This window comes from Anopheles stephensi, chromosome 2 (assembly GCF_013141755.1).
Source record: "Anopheles stephensi strain Indian chromosome 2, UCI_ANSTEP_V1.0, whole genome shotgun sequence".
Lineage (NCBI taxonomy): Eukaryota > Metazoa > Arthropoda > Insecta > Diptera > Culicidae > Anopheles > Anopheles stephensi.
The window spans coordinates 50497512-50522014 of record NC_050202.1 but is presented as its reverse complement, the minus strand read 5'-3'; the positions used below and the strand labels follow the sequence as shown (position 1 = coordinate 50522014).

Genomic DNA, 24503 nt, shown 5'->3' with positions numbered 1-24503 from the left:
ATCTTGGGACTGTTGTTACTTCGGATAACGATGTCAGCACCAAAATCCGGAGACGCATTGTGCTGGAGAATCGTGCCTACTACGGCCTTCACCGTCTGCTGAGATCCAGAAGACACTGGATCGCACACTGATTCGCCCGGTGGTCCTATATGGAAACGAGTCTTGGACCATCCGAGCGGAGGATGCAAACGCTCTGGGCGTGTTCGAGCGACGCAACCTCCGGACCAACTTTGGCGGTGTGTTGGAGCATGGAGTGTGGAGGAGAAGGATGAACCACGAGTTTGCTGAGCTATGCGGCGAACCGGGCATCCTGACGGTGGCGAAGACCGGCAGGTTACGATGGCTGGGGCATGTTATGAGGATGCCGGACTCATGCCCCGCCAAGAAGGTATTCGTCAGCGACCCTCAGTTCGGCACGAGGCGTCGGGGAGCACAGCGAGTTCGTTGGCTGGATCAGGTGAAGGGAGACCTGTCGGAGATCGAGTGCCTACACGGATGGGAAGCTGCAGCCAGGGATCGAGTTTCCTGGAAATCTATTGTTGACCGGGCCATGTCACGACGACGTGCCCTTTAAAAGAGTAGGCCAACATGATGATGATGATGATGACTTTACATTTCTACTTACTTACTTACTTATCAGGCGCTACAACCGCTTTGCGGTCTTGGCGTGCTGCAACAATCCTCGATACTGCTCACGGTTTAGCGCCGTCGTCTGCCAATCCGTTATCCCGGCCGTTCTGGCGGACGCATCAACGACATCACTCCATCTCAATTTGGGCCTATCACGCCTCCACTGCCCATGTGGACGGCCTAAAAGGTCTTTACGGGCTGGATCGTCCGGTGTCATTCTCATGACGTGACCAGCCCACCGGAGCCTGGCGAGTCTAATTCGCTGCACGAAAGTGAGATTATCATACAGCTCGTAGAGCTCGTCATTGTAGCGGCTTCTCCATTGTCCTTCCACACACACGGGGCCAAAAATCCTTCTGAGCATCTTCCTCTCGAACGCGGCTAAGAGGGCTTCGTCAGTTTTGGACAGAGTCCATGTCTCAGAGGCGTATGTGAGTACTGGGATTATAAATGTTCTGTACAGTCCCAGCTTCGTCCGTCGCGTCAGGTATTTAGAGTGGAGAAGTTTCCTCAGGCTGTAGCATGACCGGTTGGCAACCAGCACCCGTGCGCGTAACTCAACATCAATGTTGTTGTCGGTGCTGACTTTTTTCCCCAGATAGGACGACTTTGGATGACATCTGTACCCCTGCGTAAATCAGTGTTTGTTAGCAAGGCCGCTCATTTTGGTTTTCGCCTCGTCCAATCTCCAACCCAAAGTTCTGTGCCGCACGCTCGATCCTTTGATAGGCTTCTGCTACATAGGAGAGCCTCAAACCAATCATGTTTATGTCATCAGCGTGTATGCCAAGATCTGGATTGACTTATAGAAGATGGTCCCCGAAGTTTCCACCTCCGAGTCGCGGATGGCTCTCTCTAGCGCCAGGTTGAAAAGGAGACAGGCAAGCCCATCTCCCTGGCGCGGGACCTTGGTGGTAGCAAAGGGCCCTGAGAGTTTTCCATCCACCATCACCTGGCATGTGATGTTGGCCATTGTCATTCTTACAAGCCTGGTAAGCTTGGCCGGGATTCCAAAAGAGCTCATTGCGTCGTACAGTTTTACCCTGGCTATGCTGTCATATGCGGCTTTATAATCAATGAAGAGATGGTAGGAGTGGAGCTGCTGCTCCGCCATCTTCTCCAAGATTTGCCGCATCGTGAAGATCTGGTCAGTGGTTGATTGTCCGTTTCGGAATCCTCTCTGATAGTTTCCGACTATCTCTTCTTACATTTCTACTACATTCCACAAAATGTCGGTATGAAGCTCTGATGGATATATATATCGCTTGTGGAGCAATCAGTAAGATCTATCTAGTAGTCTGTGTTGCCGTGCTGTTCCCTTAGCACCATCATTATGCTATCCGTAGCATCCATAGACGGGGGTTTATTTACTGGGAAGCGAAACTATCGCCTAGAGTGTACGGTGTGCTCCGATCCGGTTGGCCGTCAGATAAACTTTTCCGTCGTTCCATTCTTTTTTTTTTGTTGTTGTACATTTTGATCCCACTTTTGACCGTTCCAACATCGAGCGATCGAAATAACCAAATTGAGTGCGTGCGTGACGAACGAAACCGGCCCGGAATGATCAGTGAACTGCGAGTATCGCGTGCGGACACCTCATCCTCGACCTCGTGCTCTACACAGGACATATCGTACTCGAATTTGTCCCTCCAGCCGAAACGATGCATCAGCTACATGACGATGCAAACGCTGCACGATATGCGGCTCAGCGAGACGCTTTGCGATGCGTCGATCGTACTGCCCGACAATGGTCAAGAGTTTCGCGTGCATCGCGTCATCGTGGGATCGTGCAGCGAGTACTTCCGGTAGGTCTTACAGAGCTTGATTGCATGTATGTTCGCTAGTTAAGCTACCAAGGTTGGTGCTTGTTTGCAGAATCCTGTTTACGACGTCCGTACCGAGCGAAAAGTATCATCTGGAGATACCGGGCATACCGAGCTCCATCATGGAGCAGATCATCCGGTACGCCTATCTGCGCGAGTGCGAGCTAACCGAGGACACCGTGTTTGATGTGTACGCGGCGGCCGATTTTTTGCTCATGAACAGCCTTACCGAGCACTGTTCCGCGTACATACTGGACCGGTTGCGGCTGGACAACTGCGTAACGATAATGCTGTTTGGCAGGTTTGGGGGCTAGTGGATCCGCCACGATCAGCTGCTGCTTGCCAGGATAACAACTATCATTTGCTTCCGGTTTCTAGACAACGGGCGTCCAAAACGCTGCACGATGCGGCCCGAATGTTTATTCTGAAGAACTTCCCCCAGTTGGCTCAAGCGGCCACCAACGAAAATGAGTTGCTGCAGCTCGATCTGGACGACGTTTGCCAACTGCTGGCCGACGATCTGTTGAATGTGCGCGAAGAGGACACGGTGTGGGAATTTGTACTACGATGGATCGATCATGACCCATCCAAGCGAAGCAAACACATCTACCGATTGATGAAAACGGTTCGCTTTGGGCTGTTGAACACGGAGGTACTTTTCAGTGAAATATTGATTCAGATTCAGCCTAGAATTGTCGTGTTTTTTTTTGTTGTTGCTGTCTTTTAAAGTATTTCCTGGATAAGGTGAAGGAAAACCAGTACGTGCTGGCGAGCGACGAGACAAAACCGTTGGTGATTGAAGCCTTGACGTTTCTGTACGATCTGGAGATGATCAGCACCAAAGCTATGAAGGAGGTAACTACTTTTTTTGATTTCTGACAAACTCCACTACACATATTGCAGCCAGTTGTTTAACGGTAGATGGAATTGGTGACAGCCTCCATCCAAATGAGTCCGCTCAAATTATGGACTTATGATGGAGCATCTATGATGTTCTTAGAACTTTGTCTCTTCCACTAGACCCTTCTGACGAGAGCGTGGCATCGAGCATTCTTAACCGAGGCCTCTGATGAGTCTTTGTCGTCATAGAGCCTCTGAGTGACTCGCGTCGAGTAAATTAATCATCTAAACGGACCTCTTCGTTCAAAGAGGTCTTTGTCAAAGTCCCGTCCTAGTTCAAAGGACTTGTACAAATAATCGATGATCGTCCAAAAGGTCCTAATATTCTAGGTTTTTTAGGTAGAGAACTGGAACTGGTAGTCCAAAAGACTTCGTTTGCAAAAGGGCGTCTCAGCCCAAAAATATGGTCTTTAAGTCTAAAGAACTTCATAGTTCAACGAGCGCTCTTCTTTCGAAGGGCATTGTTTTGCAAAAAAGGTTTACATGTACAAAGGGAGTTGTGGTTAGGATGACTAGCCATTGCAAAGAACGTTGTTGTCCAAAAAGCTGTAGTTCAACGTTACTTGCCGTCCAGAGAGATTTCGTTTTATGTAGAGCAACGTCTTCTCAAGGTTCTCATCTTCCAGTATGCCACGTCATACTAGCGCGCCAGACGTCCAAGAAGCCTAGTCGTTCAACACGGTGACCCGGTCCTTGGTATCCTCAGGATGCTCTCCAGCACCCGTGGCTCAATTTCAAATTCATCTCACCGAGAACATTTAATCGATGATTGTTTTCCTTCCCAACAAAGTCTTAGTAGCCATCGCAGAACCTTCCAAGGAAACCACGATATTGTTGGCACATAGGCTCTGCTGATCTGCTTCACAGCAATTCGATGCATTATTCTCTACTTCATTGCACTTGATTGTTTCGCAGATGAAAACGCCAGCGATCGCCACACCACGATTGCCGCACGAAGTGATATTCACGGTCGGTGGTTGGGGCGAAGGTCAGTCGCAGTCCATCATCGAAACGTACGACACGAGAGCCGATCGGTGGATAAAGATTCCCAGCGAGGACCCGGCCGGACCGAGGGCGTACTACGGTGCAGCGTACATCGACCGGTATCTCTACGTTGTCGGAGGGTACGATGGAGTGGAGCACTTCAACACGTGCCGCCGGTACGACATGGTAACGAAGGACTGGCAGGAGGTTAGTATTCCCATCCAAAACATGTCAGCTTTGCTACTAGTCGGTGGTCTAGAGTAAGATGTACGTTTCCCTGGTTGTCAGATCGCACCGATGCACTGCAAGCGGTGCTACGTTAGTGTGGTCGCCCTGGACGGCATGATCTACGCGATGGGCGGCTACAACGGTGCCAATCGGCATAACTCGGTCGAACGGTACGATCCACGGACCAACCAATGGACGCTGATCGCACCGATGGGTTCCTTGCGGTCGGACGCCGACGCTTGCACGCTGAACGGCATGATCTACATTGCCGGCGGGTTCAACGGGCACGAGTGTCTCAACACTGCCGAGATGTACGACCCGCAAACGAACAGCTGGTCACCGCTCCCTCCGATGTTGCATCGCCGGTCGGGTGTGTCCTGTGCGGCGCTCGGTGGTTCGGTGTACGTGGTCGGCGGCTTCAACGGGCTTATCCGGTTGAATAGCTGCGAACGATACGATCTGGCCGCGAGACGCTGGACCGCCTGCAAGGAGATGTACCACCAGCGGAGCAACTTTGGGCTGGAGGTGATCGACGACATGCTGTTCGCGATCGGTGGCTACGACGGTGTGAGCGCGATCGCGTACGTGGAATGCTACAGTGCGGAAGCAAACGAGTGGCTCGAAGCGACCGATCTGAGCATGTTGCGATCCGCCTTCCGGGCCGTCACCGTATCGGGGCTGCCGAACATCCAGGACTACGTGCATTCGAACAAGGAAAATCTGATCAACGAAATGAATGTGCATCGGCATGGCAATGCAGGCGTAAGGTCCACGTCCGGTAGTGATGCCGAGGATGAGCTGGACTAGCCTGACCGGGACAACGGCGGCACGGGCACACGATCGTCAGGTGGGAATTAGTTTTTCAAATTAATCGTGACCAAATTTAACGGCACAGATGTACTGTCGTTGGAGGACTCTTTCCAAATTATTTCCAAGTGAGATTGAAGAGTGTGCTTTAGGAGAGATTGGGGATATTCGTGTCCTTGTGACCGTGATTTATATTTTAAAAGGTTTACTTCAAATTAAAATTGTACAACGTGAAGTTAATGTATAATGCACACATTTGTTTGTGGTTAGGTCACTATTTAACAAGGACTCAAGATGTTTCACTTTTTTAACTTTAGTCAACATTTAGTGATTTTAGTAGCGATGGTTTGGTAAAACATCATCATCACGCAGCTGCCTAATCACATCACAGATCGCCTAATTATTATTATTATTATTTATTTAATCGTCCGCCGTTCACGGCTTAACGATGCAGAATCTAGTTACGATACATTATTGAATGATACATTGATACATTGATTTTCTTAAGTATTAAGTGGTCGGACGCGTAACAACTGTTTGAACGTGGACACGGACATATTAAAAGCGAACAGGTGCGAGTGCGTGTTAAAGCGGCGAGACATAGCTGTAAGTGGAGCACTGAAACCGTACTCAGTGCGCGAACGTGGAATATGTAAAAGTTGCTGATGTCTGGCCGATAATCTAGGTGTCATAAGTTTCAGTTCACCTAACAAATACGGATCGCCAATGGTGCCTAAAAGGAGTCCTGCTAAAACTCGAGGCCTTGCAGTTCACAACGTTCTGTGTAGCATGGGAGCAAGGTACTATCGGCCCAACCTAGCTTGCGGATTGCGCAGCGCGTAAACTTTCTTTGAATGGCCTCAAGCCCATCGATCCATTCGTTTGTTGTATGGGCAGCACACAGGAGAGCAGTACTCTAGCATCGACCTTACTATTGAGCAATATAAAGCTTTCAAACACCGGGCGTCGTCAAAATCACGAGTCAGCTTGAACAATAATCCTAGAGTTCTATTGGCGCGGTTAATAACGTTGTCATAATGGAGTCCAAGCGTCAATTTTTGGTCAAGTAGAACACCTAGGTCGCGCATTTGAGTGGTTCTTGAGACGTTTACACCATTGATGTTATAGTCATATGTTATCACAGATCTCGAGCACGCGCAAAGGACAGCACGTAACACTTTTCGGTACATATAGACAAACAGTTTAGGACGCACCAGTTGTTGAACCAGTTTACTTTCGGTTGCGAAGATAGGAGTTGAGCCAAGCGACGATTGAGTGTGAGAGTCCCAACCTTTGGAGTTTTTGCAATAGTATATCGTGCGATATGCTATCGAAGTCGGCTCTCAAATCGGTGTCTTGTAAGCCCTGGTCCATGCGGTTCACACACTCAGAGCCAAATCGAACCAAATTTGTGGAGGTGGAACGTTTGGGCATAAAACCGTGCTGCTCCTTCCTTATGTAAGCTAGAGACGCTCTAAGGATACTTTTTTTTTGACAATTATCTCCAATGTTTTCACGCAAGCGCATAATGATGTGATGCCTCTGTAGCTGGTAGCAAGGTGCCTGTCGCCCTTTTTGTACATGGGGGATCATCCAAGACGTCTTCCAAATAGCCGGGATCTCACTTGACCAGAAGAGGACATAATGTTACAGTGCACTGTTTCAACACAACTGCTGGTATGCCATCCGGACCAGGGTTGAAAGATGATTTTAGTTTGATCAGGGCCGCTGTGACGGAGTTTGAATCGATGGTGATACGTTGCAGGTCGATGCAATTTTCTGGAGTGTAGCTGGTCGCACGAGATATGTAGATGGGATCAGGAACAGAAGAAGAGAAAACGTCAGAGAGTTTCATTGCGAAAGTCTCGCATATTTCAGTGTCCGTTTCTGCTAAGATGGCTTTGTAGCGTAGCGAGGAAGGCTCCACATTGTTCCTCTGCCGGGACTTTACGAAAGACCAACAGCCTGTGGGTCGTCTTCTAAGACTTCTCTGCACGCGTGAAATGTAGCGGTCGTAAAGTAGCCTGTTATAGGCCCGATAGCAGCGTAATGCAAGGCGAGCAGCTTCGTGGTTGAGAGCGCTGGGATGACGTTGTTGGGCTTTCAGAGCGTTGCGTCTTAGCCTTTTCAGTTCTTTTAACGTACCATTTGACCATGCTGGATAGCGTGGTGGCCCAAATAGCGGAACAGTGTCGTTAAAAAATTTGCTGCAATTTTGCGTTGACGGTATCAAGGTAATCGTCTTGGACACTGCTGCTAGTATAGTCAATACTTCTTCAGAATCAAGAATCAACCATAAATACTCTTCTTTCTTCTTGCTTGGCCTTTGGAGCACGTCTAAAAGACATGACCTGGTGTCTAATCCGTTAGATACGTATTTAAATAACATTTATTTAACATTTTTCCACATCAGAAAGCCATACGGCCAGCAGAAAACCGATGCGACATTCGTTCTTGCCGAACCGCAGCGCAACATGAGTTCAACATCACTGGCCTGCTCGCTTTACGGCAGCACACCATCAGGAGCGGCCGCACCGGGTGCGGGTTTATTCTTTTTGGCCTCTAAACTTTTCATCAGATTTCGTACATCGGATCGAATTTTCTTGAACGCCTTCTTATCCTCCACGGCCAGCCCTCTTTGGTCGACAAAGTCCAGCAGCGTTTCTACGGAGGTTAGTGCCGTGTGTAGTTCGAGCCGTCGGTCCGGATTCTCGTCCCCACTTTCCTCCTCCGCCGGCGGTGGTGGCACCACTTGGGTCAGTTCGGAAAATTCAACCGCCACCTCGACCAAATTTTCCTCGTCCTCCTTCACGATGAGCCCATCGTTGGCGTTAAACCATTCTTCCATTTTGTTCGCTCCCTCCGGTTCGACCACCTCCACCAGATGGTGGATTTCTTCCTCCACCTCCACCACTTCCTGGGTGCCCTCCATAATCTCTTCGGTTTCCTGAATTTCCTCGATCGGTTCCGGGTCCTCCTCGATTTCTTCCACCTCCTCCATGTCCATCACGATGCCCGTTTCGTGATCGACCATTACGACGCTCGCGTCGTCCATACCGTCGGCCGTTTGGATAATTTCATTTTCCACCACGTACTGCGCCATCTCCGGGACCAGCTTGGACCAGGCGTTCTTGATGGTTTGGGCCGAGATTTTCGACCACGAACACTCCAACTCCTGTATGGCATCTTCCATCTTGCGATCCTTCAGGTGCGTATCATCCGCTTGGTGCCGTTTCAACAGCTCCGTCCGGTAGTTCCACTTGAGCAGCGATACGATGCCTTGCTGCATCGGTTGCACCAGGTTGGCCACATCCGTGGGCATAAAGTTAACGATCATGCAACCGTCCTCGGACCGCAGCGAGCTGTCCGTAATGTGGCAGGGGGCCGTGTCGAGCAGCAGTATCGCCCGGAGCGGAAGGAATTTGCTGCTCAGAAATTGTCTCACCTCCGGCACCCACTTGTACTCGAACCAGTCGTGAAAGATTTCTTTACTTGCCCAGCCACCCTTGGCTTCGTAGTAATTGACGGACGCCTGCGGAAACTCTTCGTCCCTCGAGCTCCAAGGGTTCTTCGCTTTGCCAACGAACGTCAGATCTAGCTTGTGCGTGCCGTTAGCGTTCGTGCAACATATGACGGTAATGCGCTCGCTCGAACCGTCCGACGCACCGGTCGCCTTTGACGGTATTGTGTTCCACTGCAGACCCGTCTCGTCCGCATTGTATATCTGATCCGGCAGCCAGTCGTCCCTTTGCATCAGCTGCTGAAACTGGCGGCAGAAGGTTTCGGCATGCCTCGGACTGCCGGTCTTGGCGGAAGAATGTGTGTACACGCCCGAGATGCCGTACCGCTGCTTGAACCTGCTCAACCATCCGGCCGACGCGGTGAACGATCGTTTCACGCCCAAACTTTCGTGCAGGTATTTTGCCTGCTCGATGCACATGGTGCTCGTGACCGGTATACCGGCCGCACGGTTCTCGTTGTACCAGGAGAGCATGCTCGCGTCCAGCTCCTCGAATGACGACACTTTCATGCTTTTGCGCTTGACCGGCCCCTCGGACGTTTCGCAGTTCTGCACAAACTTCCATATTTTGTCCCGCTGCTTAATGATGTCCCGGGCGGTTTGTTCGCCTATTTTGAAGCACTTGGCAAGTTCTTGGGCCGTTTCGCCTTGGTCGTGGCGTGCGATGAGGGAAATCTTTTGGGCGATCGTAAGCATGGTCTTTTTCCGACGGCGCAGTATTGCCGGTGTTTTGCTGTCTCCCATTTTTGGTTCAGTGTTTTTGCCTTTGCTGTCCTGGGAATCAGAACGTATCGAATGAAGTAAGCAGAGAGATAAAACAAAGCAGTAAAAGATAGGGCTGGACTGGGCTTCGTCTTTAGAATTCGAGACGGCTTTCGTTGAGCGCAATATACGCTATCACCGCAGCCACTTACCGATGAGCGAAAGATCCACCGCGGGAATGTTTACACGGGAAATCGGATTGTTGTCCGTTGAGCTAGAATCCAAACAATTCCGAGCCGAATAATCGAGGATTAGTGAAATTGCTGTGTTTTCTTTTTGGAGTGCGTCTTGTGCGTGTGTATGTGCGCTTGCTCCTGCGCGATTTGACGTTTTCCTTCGAAAAACATCAATCTGACATTTGGTTTATCGGTCACCCTGTGTTGAGTGTTATCGAAACGGATGTTTGAAGAATGTATTTCACATCAATAAAAGGAAAAAATATTTCATTATCAGTATTATTTGAGACAATATACTACGCTGAACTCGTTTAGGCTTGTAAGAGGCCGGTTAGAGGTGTGGACAGCTAAATATCGGCTATCAAAGTTTTATCCGATTGTGTTCGAATTCAAAAACGATGAAAAGCAGAATTGAAAAGACTGGAGGGTATTTAGGAGCTTTGCAGCAGGTCAGTTATTTGTTTGAAATTATAAACATATTTTTGGAACTGTATAAAACGAGCAAAATCATATTTTTTCTAATTGGTTTCACATTTTCAGCTGCACGAAAGCGCTGTTCGAAAAACAATCGAAAACCACGATTCTGTCACCTTCGCTTGACCGGCGCGGAACGCCCGTTGTGCGACCGCTTGTCAAAGTGCTCTGTACAACATGGCCGCCGCGCCACCATTTTCGAACTCGAAAGGTAGCGAGGACGACGCGTTACTTTTTCCTCCGATCGAAACCGGGCGGTGAAAATTGCTTCCAACTGTTTCCAGGCGTTTTCCGGTGTGCAAATGTCGCTCGAATCGATCGCAAGACCGATCCGGTGCTAGATGCAGCGTAAGTGTACGGGAATTCACGAAAGCACCGCTAAAAGTGTGGCGTTTTTTTCTCCAACAAACCCATCGTGTGTGTCCCCCGTTGTGTGTGTGTGTGTGCATGGCGAGGTCATCGTAGACCGCCGCGGTTTTCTTTCCAATTCCTCTCGCTTTGTGGGTGCGTGCGTGTGTGTGAATGTGTCTGCTTCTTCATCGTCGCCGTCGCGTCCGGTGCAATGCCAATCCGGTTTTAATGGTGGTTACGAGTCTCAAGGTGTGCGCGTCTCTGCAAGTTCTGGATGCGTGCGTGCCTAACAATTGGTTGTTAAGCCATTTATTTGACGCTGGTGCTGTTGCTGGTGCCGCTGGCTGGTGGTCGTAGAATGTACGTCGGAGAATACGGAAGCCGTGTTCGTGTGCCGAAAACTCGATCATGATGATGTCGGGCGCCTGAATATCATGAAGGTGAAGGTGTGAGAAGAACGGTGCAAGTGAAGAAGTGGTGAAGGAAGGGGAGGGGGAGCAGCGTGAGTCGAGGAAAGAAAGGACAGGCTATCGCTTGTCGTCACGCTGCCGCCCGGTGGAACACAAGTCCGGGGTGGCTGAAACCCCGAAAACCGGGCGCAAATTACAGACCGGGAATCACACTCGGGATGTGTGTAAACGCGCGCGCGTTCCCCACTGCGTGCGTGCGTGCCTGAGCCTGTGTGCGTGCGTGTGTTACAGGCTTTTTGTGTGAGTAGTAGTAGTGGTGGTGGTGGTGGTGGTGGTGCTGGTGATGGTGGCTATGTGGTGGCGCTGATGGCTACTTCGAAAGGCATCGCGAATGCCGCGCGCGTTGATTGCAAAGCACTCTGCGAATAAAGCAGAAAGAAGAAAGAGAAAAAGCGAAAAAGAAAAGGCTACGCGCTCCGCACCCGAATGACGAAAAGTGTGTGCGTGTGTATGTGTGTATGGCTGTGTAGCAACGCGCGCGGGGTGCTACGATTTTCCCTCGCTCGCGTTCGTTGATGCGGTGTTTTTTTCTTAGAAGTTTCTGTAGGTGTGCCACTGGATCATTGCTACGACCAGTTGAAATAATCTAACCTCTTCTCTCGGTTTCACCGTCATCATCATCCATGCTCGATGATAGTTCCTGTTTGTGCGAACTGCTGCCGACGGTCGCCGAAAACAAGAAGAGACGCGAAGGAAGAGAACGTTTAGAAGGGTTTTCTTCTTCTCATTCAACATTAATTCACCCGTTCTTCCCAATCGTCCCCCTTCCAATGGAAGAAGGATGGCGGGAAAGCAGGAGAAGTGCGGTACATTTCTTTTCGCGCTGTGTGAATGTGTGGGTGCATTGTGTGCGTGCGTACGAGTGTGTGTGTATGCGGTTATGTTTGAGGCGCATAATGGAAAGTGCTACTAGATGAGAAACACGAATTAAAAGATGAGTGGTGGTGGTGAGATGCGATGCGGCTTTATTTTACGGCTTCAAAAGGTTTCTCATGCTCATCTCATCTCAAGCTCACGTTACTTCCTCATCATCAGCTTTTTTAAAGATGGTTTAGTCGCGTTTGAAGAGTCTTTGTATCGTCATTTACATTATTCGCTACTCCTTGGTGATGAATGGTATGATTCGTTGTCCGAATTGGGGTGTGAGAAAATCGAACCATAGAAGCTTGATGAGTCTACTGACCGATTCACCGACGATGATGATGATGATGCTAGTGGTAGTAATGGAGAATGCACTTTATACATTAGTGTCCGTTCACTAGTGAGCTTCCTGCTCATTCTCACAAGCCAACATCAAAGCAAGCAATCAGGCTATTTGAAAGTTTGTTTCTGCTGTTTGCTTTATGGACTGGAATAGGAATGCTGCTTATTCTGCAGTAACATTTGACTTGCAACTTCGGCTCGTCTGTTGTGCAAGAACAAGGTCAAAATGGTGACTATTTTCCGCGAAACTATCTCACCCCTAGTCTGATGCCGTCGGCTTACGATTGGCCAGTCAGCTCAGGGATATTCAACGGAATAATGTTACCAAAATGAATCAACTGGTCAAATGGATCTGTGTAAAGTACACGGTATATGAAAAAGGCAAAAAAAAAAAAACACGCAAGAAGCGGCTCGTGTAAGGAATAAGGACTAAGGATTGTTTGCAAAACCACCCAGTAGGAGAAATCAGACACCGCGAAACCCGATGACGCATAACATTGCGCAACGTGTTCCAGACGCAGCCGAAAGGACAGATTCAGCCACACAACAACTACAAATAATCGATTAATTGTCACTGGCCGGCAAACCCCGGCAAGAAGAATAACGAAAAGGTAAGTCACACTACTAGACTAGACGGCGGTGCTATCGCATTATGATAAATGACTTCGTTTCCTTCGGTATTTGTAATACACTGTACTGTACTGTGGGGGTAGCAAATGGATCCGTTTGATTGTGTATTCTTCGCTCAATGATCCGGCACTCTTCCGGTTGACAGTATCACTTGCACAAACACTCGATGCAGCAGCTTAACACAGGTGCCTAGGTTTTGGGTAAGTGGCGAATAAGTAATCTGTCATCTTGCTACAAGCGAGCAAAATCATTTAAGTAGAGACGAAGAAACGTTAACTTAGCGCGTGTGGCGGTGCACCCAGCCTTTCGTTGTGGTGGTAAAAATAAACGACCTCCTGCTGTTGTTGCTGCTGCTGTCTTTTGCTACCACTTTGGCGGCAGCATCCTTTTCATCGTGATTGAACCGGATTCTTCCCGCTGGTCGTAGTGGTAGTAGTCCGGCGCGAACAACTAGAGAGGCGCGCGCGTCCATACGAACGCGGCGGCTAAGCTGGATGAATAAAAAAATTGCGTCGCTTTTTTTTGTCTCAACCTTCCCTTCCACCCTCGCATCCCCTTCTCTTTAAGCTTCTAGCAAAACCTCAGCGGTATGGGGTTTAACTTCTGTCTTTCGATTCGTGCGGTTTCTCCAGTGTTTCCCCGCGCTTGCCCGCTTGCTTGCGTGTTCTTTTATCTCTTTCTCTCTCTCTCTCTTTCTGTTTCTCCTTTCTGTTCTTTCGGGGTGATTTTCTTTGCTGGATTGCTGGTGTTTTTTTTTTTGCGGCTTTTGCGTTGACCCAACCGTTTCGGTTGGCCTACGCGCGCGCTTTGCTTTTGGTTATGTGTTTTTCCTCTCTTTCTCGTTCCCACTTTCTTGAAAGCCACCCGTTTTACATTTTCACAGCATATCCACTAACACACACACACACACCCGTGAGAGGGCTAATGTGTGATGGTGAATTAAGGGGAATGCGTGGTACGGTGCGAAAGGGAATGGAAGGGTCGCGTGGGGTCAGACAAAACTCTGTGTCCTCGAGGCTCGGTGCTATCCATGTTGTTGAGTTGTAGGCGATTTATTTTTTTCCCTCCTTTTCCTCATCCCCCCCCCACCACGATTCCCCCTCCCCCCATGCCACGCCTGTGTGAAGTGCGCGCGAGACATCCATCCACTTCCATAAACGTAAAATCCTTGGTTGCCTTTTTTTTCGCCTCCATTTTGCTCTTCATTTAATGCTGTTTTTTGTTTGGTTTTGTCTTTTCCCTTTCGTGCGTTCTTTCGTGTGCTGTTGCGTCTTCCTCTTTCAGTTTTCTTCTTTCTGGTTCTCCGTTTGGTCTGTTAAGCCGTGTGTGTCTGCTTTGTCATCGGCCCATGCGATGCGTTGGTTTTATTTTTGCCTTTTTGCTACCCTTTCTATCTAAGGACAAATTCTATATATCTCTCTCTCTTTCGCTCTGTATGTTTTTGCTTTGCACACCTTTTCATGTGCGTTTGACTTTTTGTTGTTGTTATTATGGGAATGGAATCGTGGTGTACCACTAACCAAGAGTAGAACATGGGAAGAACCATCAACGCACGCGGCTCATGGGAGAGAAAGAGCTAGAGAGAGCCCGATCTCAGACGCACATTGGGTGGAAGGGTGTTGCTGGACGCGCATAATTCTATTCATACGCTACTTTGTTTTATTTTTGTTCGTCTCCTCTTTCCGGGTTGATCATCACGGATGGATCGAAATGGAAAAGATGGAAGCATTGGATATGAGACTACACTGGTGGCATTCAAAGGAAGCAGCACAGGAGCGCGCGTTGTTGTACACCTCTTCTTTCTCCCCCTGGTGTTTCTATAACAACATCTCTCTTTACCGCTGCTGTTGGGTTGTTTTGCGCCATGAATATGCCGATTATCATACGACGCTAGAACACCACTTGGTTAGCGGGAAGTGATGTGAATGGAAAGGGAATCACAGTTTTGAACTGAAAGAGGGTCAGTGCAGAAGGAAGTAGGAGGAGAAAACAAAAAGAAACCAAACCCACAGCACCACAAACGGGCGCCATCATCACCAACATTTGCATTAACGACTTATCCGCGATTTACGTTGACGGACCGGATATGTGAAGGGATGATCTGTCGATGGACAATAAAAATTACCTGAAACAAATGCAACATGAAAATCAACCCACTGATGCTTACTGGGAAATAAGAAGGTCAAGAGCAAATGTAATATGATATGCCGGTCGACCGATTAACTCCCGTACTTGCCGGCGTATGAAATTAAATACGCAAACCGGATCGGCATTACAATTTAAATTGTTGCTCCAATCGAGGATTCTAAATCAGAGTTTAGCATGATGATCAAACGTTATTAGACGAGGATACAGGGTTTCGAAACATATGATGGGAATTTTGAATCACACGTTGGAATGTTACTACTATTCTTCTTCTTTCTTGGCCTAATGACCTCATAGGTCATGCCTGCCATTTCTGGCTTACTTGCAATAAAACATATTACCAAAAACAATCAATATTGTACATAAATTGTTTGCGATGGTCATACATAAATCCAGCAAAGATCCATTGCATGCAGATATCAACCCTATATACGTTCGAAGGTTTGGGAAGTTAATAAATAGCTTCATTAACACGCAAATTTGACCAGACATCAACGAAGGTCTTTTACAAAACTTCACAATCAAATTGTGAATTTCCCCTAACTATTTAAAAGATTCAATTATATGATTGCAACATTTCACTACACATTTGAAACATTCCCCTTAGTGATTCAACCTTTCAGTCTGATATTCAATTAAAATATGCTTTTGATACTTTGTTAGCCCAGCTTTTGCAACTTCCTGATCTGGTATTTCATCTTCAAAAGAGATCCAAATACAACTAATGCATTTCCACTCCACAAGGTTCCATGATACAGGGTAATCCCGAAATCCACTTAAAGTGAATAAGCAAACAGACTACTAGCAACAATAGATCAGATTGTAAGGTATCAGGTTACTATTTTAATAGCTCTAAATTCTTGTGTAAATATTGCTGCACTTACCTGCTTTTGGAATTCCTCAAATTAGACGAGCTTTCTTGGTAAAACAAATTGGCAAGCGCAGCTGCATCGATCCACGACGCCACTCGATGTCCCACTCCACTCCATCGCCCGGGGAAATGGATGCCCTTTGTTGAAGGAAGAAGCTACAAATAACGTTTTGCAGTTGATTTCAATCCCGTTTTTCCCGCCCAGTTCCATTTCCGCTTCGGGTGTGGTTGTTTTGGGAAATAATTAAAATTATCGATTTTGTCCCAAATGATGTGTGTGTTTGTGTGTGTTGCTGGCCGAGAACAACACAACAACGGACGAGAACGAGCACTGTATTGTGTGTGTGTGTATGTGTGGCCAAGGGTTTCTTCCTCTCTGTCCACATTGCCTCGAATGGCCGAATGAATAATTTTACTGTGTTATAAACGAATTCATCGTACGGCTGGTGAGGAGAGACACAGAAGGGGGCCGGAGGAAAAGTAAGAAAAACGCAAACGCAAAAACGAAAAGTAAGAAAAACGACCTCCCCCCCCCCCCCCCGGATTCCTTCCTCCTTTCCGCCCCCTTCGAATGGCATGTTACAGATACACACAAATTGATAAAATAAGGGCGGGGAGATTCGGTTGGAGCCCTGCCAAAGCTGCTGCCGTTGTGCTGCTGCATATGGCAGATTTTCTGCTGGCGGGAGGGATTCCGACTGTCCTCGCGCGTCGTCCTTTTCAACTTCCAGTTACCACGTGCTCGGGATTTAACCTCGGAGCTCAACGGGAAGGAGGGATATGGAAGGGCTTTCGTGTTTCCTCCCCCCCCCCCAAAACCCAAACGAAGATACGCCACCGTCGTTGTTGCATCATTGCAGCAGTCACAGTTTGTTATTTGCGTGTGCTCTCTTCCTGCATGATGATGATGATGATGATGCTGTACGTGACGGGCTTTGGCAGCGTTGAGCAGTGTGTATCGATTGGCACAGTACAGATAGGCTAGCAAAGGGGGGGTTGGGGTTGGTGTGGTGTGGGAAGGTTGGCATGCTTGTCTCTTTGTTTCATCTCGAATTGTTCATCATCCCCCGTGGCCTCGCTCGCTCTCCATCATTTAAATATGGTCGTCGGTTTTCCGGATCGATTCCGAGGGCGCATTTTTGATGAAATTTTACTCATCGACTCTATGTGTGGCTGTGTGTGGCTGGGACGGATAGAAATTTGTGTTAAAGGGGGGAGGGAGCAAGGGAGCGAAGCGGGAGGTCTCGTTGGATCGTTTTCGCGTTAGCGTTTAATTTCAATATGGACACGACGTTTTGCCGCAGCAGTGGTACGTCATAGATGATGCATCGGCTAGAACGGGGACAAATAAATCAATCATTTACATCTAACGAGCTCATTTATTATTTATAACGCTGGGCTGTATGGAGAAGCGAATGATTGAAGTCCAGCTCTCGAATCTTCCAATTATGCGATACTAATATTAGTTGAAATATATTGTGAAGAAGCTAAGTTACTGAGGTCGCTAGGATTCTAAAACTAGTGTAAATAAATTAAAGCTTTCTCACCAGCGATAAGAGGATGTGTTTTCTGAAGCATTTAACCGGTATCATACGTTTGCAAACTCCGTGCCGCCCTGTCCTTCTAGAAAATTCATGGATTTGCTGCAATCACACTCCTACGAGTAGCAGCATATGTCCCAGGCCCATTGTATAGTCGCCGTGTTACGGAGTGCGACATCACCATCCCTTGCAAAGCGGACACGCAAGGAGACGACGGAGGTGAATCTGAGTCGAGACGGCAAGCAAACACACGAACGACGCCGCCTCATACAACAACAGCAAAAAAGGGTGAGAGGAAACCCTTCCAATCCTTTCAGCAATTCATACGCGCTCCTGCATACCCTCGGATAAAGACTAGCAGAACAGCCAAACCGTTTGACTCGGGGTGGGAAAAGCGCGCGTTTCTCAAGGAAGGACGCGAGGATGCGGGACAGAGCGACGGCGGCGGACAGATGCGTAGCATAAAAACAGAAGAGTGTCTCTTTGTGAACAACGTGCTTCTTGTGGCCTGGGTGTAACGCTTGCGAAAAGGGTTAAAGTGAAAGGTGGTTTGCCGTGTGTGAAAGAGAGAGAGGAGATAGACTTGGGCTGAAAAGTTGGGAAGAAAAGATTCAACTCCCAAGGGTGCAGAAGACCGAACGTGGTTACCATTTTACCTGTTCCATTTGTTGGTTTTTATGAGTGGTTTTTTAGTGGAGTTTTTATGAGTTTTTTGTTGCTCTCGGAGTAGAATAGCACTGTGCTTGGAGGAGTATCTTCCATCCATCCTGTTTCGCCGACTGTTCATCTCATTCTCACCCGAGGTGAAGTTGGTGGTGCTTTCTTACTCTCTCGCCGGTTGCTGAGTAAACGGTAAAATGTTAACCATCGGCTTTTACCAGATCCTTTTCGCCCAAATATCCCTCTCATACCACATCTCTTCTCCCATCTCTATGTTCAGTGGCGCGTATATATCTGCGTTGCCAAGGTAATTCCAAAAATATTCACCACTGACAAACGGAGCGAATGAGGCGGCGAGTAGAACATGGCGAGCCAGCGAGTCCTGGAGAGAAAAAAACAACAAGCAACACGCGGCGCACGGATCAAGATTGGCCCAGAAATAATGGGTGTATGTGTGTGTGTGGGAAGATGCTGTTTTTTCTTCCATTTCTGGTTGGGACGTTTGGGAGGGGGATCTCTTTTGGTGTAGAGCATTGGCGTGCGTTACTTTGATTTAAGATTGTTGGGGGGAAATGGGGTGATGCCTCTTTTCTCTCCTCTGCTGCTCAGTGTTCAGTGTGATGTTGGTAGAAGCAGAGGTGGAGATTATGATGTGAAAAGGATGTCCAGCCGTCCAGTTTGTTGTGAATAAGCTTTTCTGGTCTCAATTTAAAAATGTAATATCTTTGGATGTTGATTAAAATAAAAACTATTACTGAGTTAAGCGGGTCTTTCGGTAGTTTGCTTAGGGACACCTTAGTCGAGGCTGTCATAAGAGAAGAACTGCTGCTACTCCAGATACATTCTTGCCTACAAAATGATTTTGGATAATGTCCTCCGATAAAAATTTGCCCAAAACTTTTGTTGGTCACTGGGTCTCTTTAAAAGTTACCTTGGGAGGTTGGTGACGCACCGTATGCTCCAACGATATGTTTAACAAGTCCTCAGCCTGTCGCTTCTGAGTGATTTCCACATCCAATCCTCTATTCCAGACATGCCCAGTGAGTTCCGGATAACTATGTCCAGCACGTCAGGGATATTCTTCACCGTTTAGACGAATGCTCTGAATCCTGGATCGAAGATAAATTCTTCAAAATTAGTTCCTCGTCTGCGTTGGCCGCAGTTACTCCGAATCTACTGATAATTCTGTAAAATTCTATCCACACATTAAAGACGTAATCCAACAGACGATGAACAGTGATGGTTGTATCACTATAGGACACAGGGACCAGGAATGGACTTTATAATTGTAAACGTTATTTCAATAAGCAATAAATTGCAATAAACCCACCAACGTTTATTCTATGACCTGCCGCAAGAAGCTGCCGCCCCTCGACGCCTTCTTCAAGATTACCTCTTCTCGCACAGCGGGGATGACGTTCGCGTGCTCCCGATGCATTCCCAGTCTTGTTGAACGAGTTATGGTGATGATGGGCGCCCGTTCTACTACGTTCCCAGTTGCATTGCGATGGCAGCATACGAAGGAAGCAGTAGCTATGTATGTGCTGTGTTGTTGCTGTTACTCACCATGAGAATGCGAACTGCATTTAATGCAACCTCCCTCTTTGCTGTTTGCAAGCGCGCCCATCGCTTTGGCCTGAAGAAGCGCTGAGAAACTCCCAACTCCCAGGCGTGATTTAAACCGCATTTAAAGCGGTGAAGTTTGTGGGGAACTCTGTTAGGATTGTCGGACGATGCAACCGCCGCCGCCGCCAACAGACGGATGCACTTCGTGTGTGAGAGAAGGAGAGATAGCGCGAGTCTCCATTTGGTGCACGTCCACGTGTGCATATGTGTGCGTCGTGTGTCTTGGATTGGGTTGTCGTTCCTCTTATCAACAGTGTGCTCGAGTTTGCCGCGCGAGCTGCTTACCGGACCCCATACCAACGCGTGACGGTTGTTTAACTGTGTTTTGGTACGGAAAATGTAACGTTATCTATATCACATTTAACACGCCGCTTCTGTATGCGCGCGCGGCGCTGCTGGCTGCTGTCGGACGGCGGCACGTTTTCAGTGGGTGGTTGTGGAAGACCGCTAGCGAGAACTAGCTACAAGAGCTTCTCCTATTGGAAGTATTGTGGAAGAAAAGAAGGTTAAAGGAACCAGTAGTGCTCCATACCTGAGAGATGAGATTTGAACTCCGGTACTGCCATGTGAAGACCGGCGCCGTTATCGCCTCTACCTCCAAACTCCCTCCAATGTTTGTTGTTTAATATAATGCTGAGAGATTTTTTTGCACAACACATTTACTCGCCTCCCAACCAAATTCGCCTCAGATTCTGATTCGCAGTTGTTAAATTATGCATACACAGCTAGAGGTGGGGAAGTTTTTTACATTTTCTCCTAATCAATTTGTTCCATCTTTTTGAGCTGCTGCTACCTACTCTGCCCCTCGCGGTCATAAAAATCGATTGCCGCCTTGTGGGATGCTTTTTTTCCTTCTTTTCCGCTGTTGTATGTTACGAGTGCGATAAGGAGCTCGAAAGAAATGAATCGCAACCCGGGGGTCTGTGGTGAGGTTCAGAAGATGGGGTGGTAGTAGCAGCAAACCTCTCAGAGTATCTTCCATTTCCAAGACAACAGGCACAGCGTTGTCCCAATCGTTTTAAAGCATGGAAAATGCAAACGGAAATCTCATACCAACACAAGCACTTTAAAGCCGGTAGCCATGGCCCGGGGAAAACTTCACGAAGCTGTCCTCTCGCACTTCGTCTCATGCTTCTCCCAACGTCTGGAACCCCTTATGAAATCTGGAAGCGGAAAAGTTAGAAAGACCAAACCCCCAACTCCATCGCTATGTGGAGTGTGTGGTCCTCACTCTCTGTTCTGTTGTACGTATCGATAGTGATGGCGAAAAACGATTTATAAATAAATCTCATTTTCCGTCCCAAAACCCTGGGTGGGGAGGGGGATGGAGAAAAACGACGACGACCGGGGGGGGCAGCTTCCTTACTTTGCCAACCTGCCGCATGCCTTTTTCCAATAAAACACACCCTCGATCACCGTAACTTTCGCGAAAGTCCGGGGCTTGTGGGATACTGTGCTTGTTAAAATTTAGGGCTATTTATGCTGAAATGCTCTCTCTCTCTGTCTCTCGCCCGGCGTGGCGTGGCGTCCTCCCGTCATCCACCAAACCATTCAATTTTAAACATTAGTTGTTGTTGCTTTCCTTTTCGCTCTTCTTTCTTCTTGAGGGTGTAACTGTCCTCTCTCTCACTCTCACTCATTCGCTTCTCGGTTTATATTCGCCTACTAAGCTAATGATGTGATACACAAACGCACACACTTCATTCCATCCCTTCCAGCCCTTTTTTCGTGAACTCTGCTTCTCGTCGGAATGTCCCAAAAAAACCTTCCCGACAAGATTAGAGCGCGCGAATTGCTGGAACGTATTTGTCCGAAGGATGACTGGTGTTGGCTGGGAGGAAACAAGAGTGGAGCAGGGTTGTTGTTGCTTTTTGTCAGACGAATGATGCATCTCACGTGAGAGCTGGGTGAAAGAAGGTTCAAGTTAAGATCGACCGCGCTCCTTGTCCGGCGGCGTATGTGTGAGGCAGGGAAGAAACGGACGCGCAAGACTTCAATTAGCGTACCCCAGAGGGAGAGCGAGACACAGCCAGCAAAAAAGGGATATGAAGAAGCAGCAGAAGAGGAGAGGAGACTCTCGCCTCAGACCTCCTCCCTCCAGAGAAGATGATGCAGCCCAGGAAAGAACGTGGTCGTCATGATGATGTGTTTGTGGCGTTATGCCAGAACGAGATGGGAATTCCGAACGCTGAAACCTCTCTTCGAACTGGTTTTCCATTACCCCGTGGAAGGGAGGGATATCGAAGGGTGTCTGGTGCGCGTCATGGCACGGTAGTCGTGAATCAGCCAGAAAGACAAGAGAGAGGGTGAGAGTGCTGTGGGGTGGTCCAAGCGCGCGCGCTACAACGCTACATACAACACCACCACCCAACGCAACACACTAACGCTGACGGCGGCCGGATGGTTGTGTCCAGCCGAAAGGGTCTGGGAATCTCTGGGAAAACGGGGTGGCCAGAAGGGTAGAACAAGACACGTCGGGGGGAAAAACCGGTTTCCTCCTCGACCGGCATCATCGCGCGCGCAGTTCATCCTGACACACGGACCTTGTGCGGCGTGTTCCCTTTTCTCCCCTGCATCTCCCTTCTTCCCCCCCCCCACACATGCATCTCAGACAGAAATCTTGCCCGTTGTCCCTTCTTCTTCCCCTGGAGTTGGTTTTTTTTTCCTATCCCCAGCATAAAACCGGAGCGTTGAGGAACAAGAACGGGGCGGATACACGACGGATGCGGCCGGCGACTGACGCTCTCGGGCGTTAGCTTTTTTTGCCTCTCAGTTTATGTTACCATCGCACCACGCCGCGCCCCGCACACTATGGAACGAGTTTCTGGTTCGTTCACGGTGGTTACGGAGGGGGTTTGAGAAGAGTGGGGTTAAAAATCACTATTTTATTCGGCCAGCCGCCCCCCCCACCTTCATCCCTTATCCAACTCGCCCCCTGGTTGGAGAAGTTGGTGGCGTCGTTGTCGTTTTTTTTTGTTTGGGAGTACTTAAAATGGTGCTCTTATCCCCTGGCGTGCGTTTCGATGCCGGTAGCAGCGAGGAGAATTGTTGTGAGCTCTGAGCATTGACTGTGAGAAAACAGACACGCTACGATGAGATGAGTGCTCACTGAAACTTTGTTCGATGTGTAAGGTAGGCTGTGAAAGGGGGATGGTGACGTTGGAAGAACGCGGATCCAAGTAACCTTTTAAGTGCTTCTTCGATTTCTTCTGGGTTGGTGCGGACTGTTGCTGGTGGGCGCTTGTTTGCTTTGGTTTTGTTGCTGTTGCACTTTTCTGTGCGTCAGTTCGGCGGAAGCATCGGTTTGGTTTACATTTTGCACCACGTGATCATCGTTCGGCCATTCAGATTAGGATGCATGTCGGAAGAAGTTGTGGAGTGCAGCAATTCTTCTAGCATGAAATTCCTCTTACTACAATGTCTCATCCTGGATGATCTGCTTGGAAGCTTATAGATCCACTAGAGAACTAGAACTAGAGTTTATACTGATAGTTGCAAAGCCACCAACTAGCTCTTAATGTTACTTTGTTAGAAACTAATTTGAATACCACCAAAACAGTCGTGAAACTTCAGGAATTGAAGATTCTTTTGTAGTTTATAAGTTCTACTACTGAGCTACCAAGTTGGAGATCGTGAGACTCTTTTGGATCTCACCCAATTCGTGATAGGTCCAGGTCGCCCACCAAACAGTGCTTAAAATTCACCATTGGGTGCTCTGAGGATCTGATGACCTTGTCGTTTCGAACCTTGGGCTGAGACGTTAGAGCACTTGTCCAATTCCCTTTAAGTATCGACCATAAGGTCTTCTTATACTTCTTGATAAATTCACATTAACAGTAACCAGGCATTGCATGATGTGATTCGCAAACCCGCCATCTTCCAGCCGCTAGACTAACCTAATTCTCAAAGCTGTGTTGTGTTGTGTGTGTGTGTGTCTGATGTGTTCGAGACGCCCTTGTCAGTAGGGCATCTCATGAGAATTATTTGTATTTTTTTTACACCTACCCTTTGTCCGTCTTCTTCCGCCCTGTTCCCTTGTCTGTGACCCTTTAAATGATGGGACGACGCGCGGTTATCAGCAGCAAGGCAAAGAAAAAGGGAGAAACAGTGCAACCGGCGACGAACTTATCTCTCTCCCTCTCTCTCTCTTTCTTACTCTCACGTCTCTTCCCTTTCTCCCGCTTCCCGCTTCGTGCTTTTACTCTCTCGCCCTATGGCCCTGTGGCCCACTGACATCATCATCGTTCGCGCTTTGAAGCGCCACGAGCCGCCATGGGTGAAATAATCAGCTCAGGCAGCGCTCAGGCTGAATTGCTCCAGAATATCTGGTGCTGCGCGCTCCTCTGCAAAATCATCATCCTCCCCTCCCCATGCACATGAGTTTGATGGGGTGCCTCTTATCACCAGATGGCTTTTTCCTGTCGTAATGTAAGGTGGCAAGGAGGATTGGGGCATTGTGTAAGCATTATTGTGGCTGTGTTTGCTTCACGTTAAAGGCACAATTTCGCTCGTCCCACAACACAGTGCAGTTTAAAGTGATGCCTTTTCTTCCTGTTGTGCCCCCACGGGTTAAACCTCCTAATCTCTAGTGTAAACGGGCGCATGCACGTCCGCGCTCGTCTCCGATGCTTCTGGGTGGGGGGGGGGGGGGGGATGTTGATGGCTTATGATTAGGCCCCGCTTCCTTGGTGGTAGTTATCGT

At 48.3% G+C, this 24503-nt stretch overlaps 3 protein-coding genes across 19 annotated transcripts in view; 2 read left to right on the top strand and 1 right to left on the bottom strand.

Annotated features, from left to right (window-relative positions):
- The first annotated feature begins 1905 nt into the window (after window positions 1–1905).
- Window positions 1906–5660, top strand: LOC118502553 (kelch-like protein 10). The gene is made up of 6 exons (XM_036034849.1): window positions 1906–2435; window positions 2506–2754; window positions 2832–3105; window positions 3183–3308; window positions 4269–4544; window positions 4626–5660. The coding sequence occupies exons 1-6, from the start codon at window positions 2191–2193 to the stop codon at window positions 5370–5372; spliced, it is 1917 nt and encodes a 638-aa protein (XP_035890742.1). The 5' UTR covers window positions 1906–2190; the 3' UTR covers window positions 5373–5660.
- A 2064-nt stretch (window positions 5661–7724) lies between these two features.
- LOC118502554 (jerky protein homolog-like) lies at window positions 7725–9987 on the bottom strand. Of its 2 annotated transcripts, none has more exons than XM_036034850.1 (2): window positions 9807–9987; window positions 7725–9666 (listed from the first exon to the last, which is right to left on the bottom strand). In XM_036034850.1, exon 2 carries the CDS (start codon window positions 9634–9636, stop codon window positions 7876–7878), a length of 1761 nt encoding a protein of 586 aa, XP_035890743.1. In that variant the 5' UTR covers window positions 9637–9666; window positions 9807–9987; the 3' UTR covers window positions 7725–7875. The 2 variants fall into 2 exon arrangements, with proteins under 2 accessions (XP_035890743.1, XP_035890744.1); XM_036034851.1 differs by having other exon boundaries at window positions 7725–9661; window positions 9807–9975.
- Window positions 9988–10484: 497 nt separating this feature from the next.
- Window positions 10485–24503, top strand: part of LOC118502549 (C-terminal-binding protein) — a 45835-nt gene continuing 31816 nt past the window's right edge. For 11 of the 16 annotated variants that reach the window (XR_004905054.1, XM_036034840.1, XM_036034846.1 and 8 more), the window contains exon 1: window positions 10496–10652. The gene's annotated coding sequence lies outside the window, so the exon portion shown is untranslated. Of the gene's footprint in view, window positions 10659–10887; window positions 11096–12816; window positions 12940–24503 lie in introns of those variants that run through there. The other 5 variants (XM_036034841.1, XM_036034836.1, XM_036034831.1 and 2 more) reach the window with 3 other exon arrangements.

Coding starts and splice junctions, on each gene's coding strand:
- LOC118502553 (XM_036034849.1), top strand. CDS start 2,191: ATGATCAGTGAACTGCGAGTATCGCGTGCGGACACCTCATCCTCGACC. Junction 3,106..3,182: donor TTGGGCTGTTGAACACGGAG/GTACTTTTCAGT, acceptor TGTCTTTTAAAG/TATTTCCTGGATAAGGTGAA. Junction 3,309..4,268: donor GCACCAAAGCTATGAAGGAG/GTAACTACTTTT, acceptor ATTGTTTCGCAG/ATGAAAACGCCAGCGATCGC.
- LOC118502554 (XM_036034850.1), bottom strand. CDS start 9,636: ATGGGAGACAGCAAAACACCGGCAATACTGCGCCGTCGGAAAAAGACC.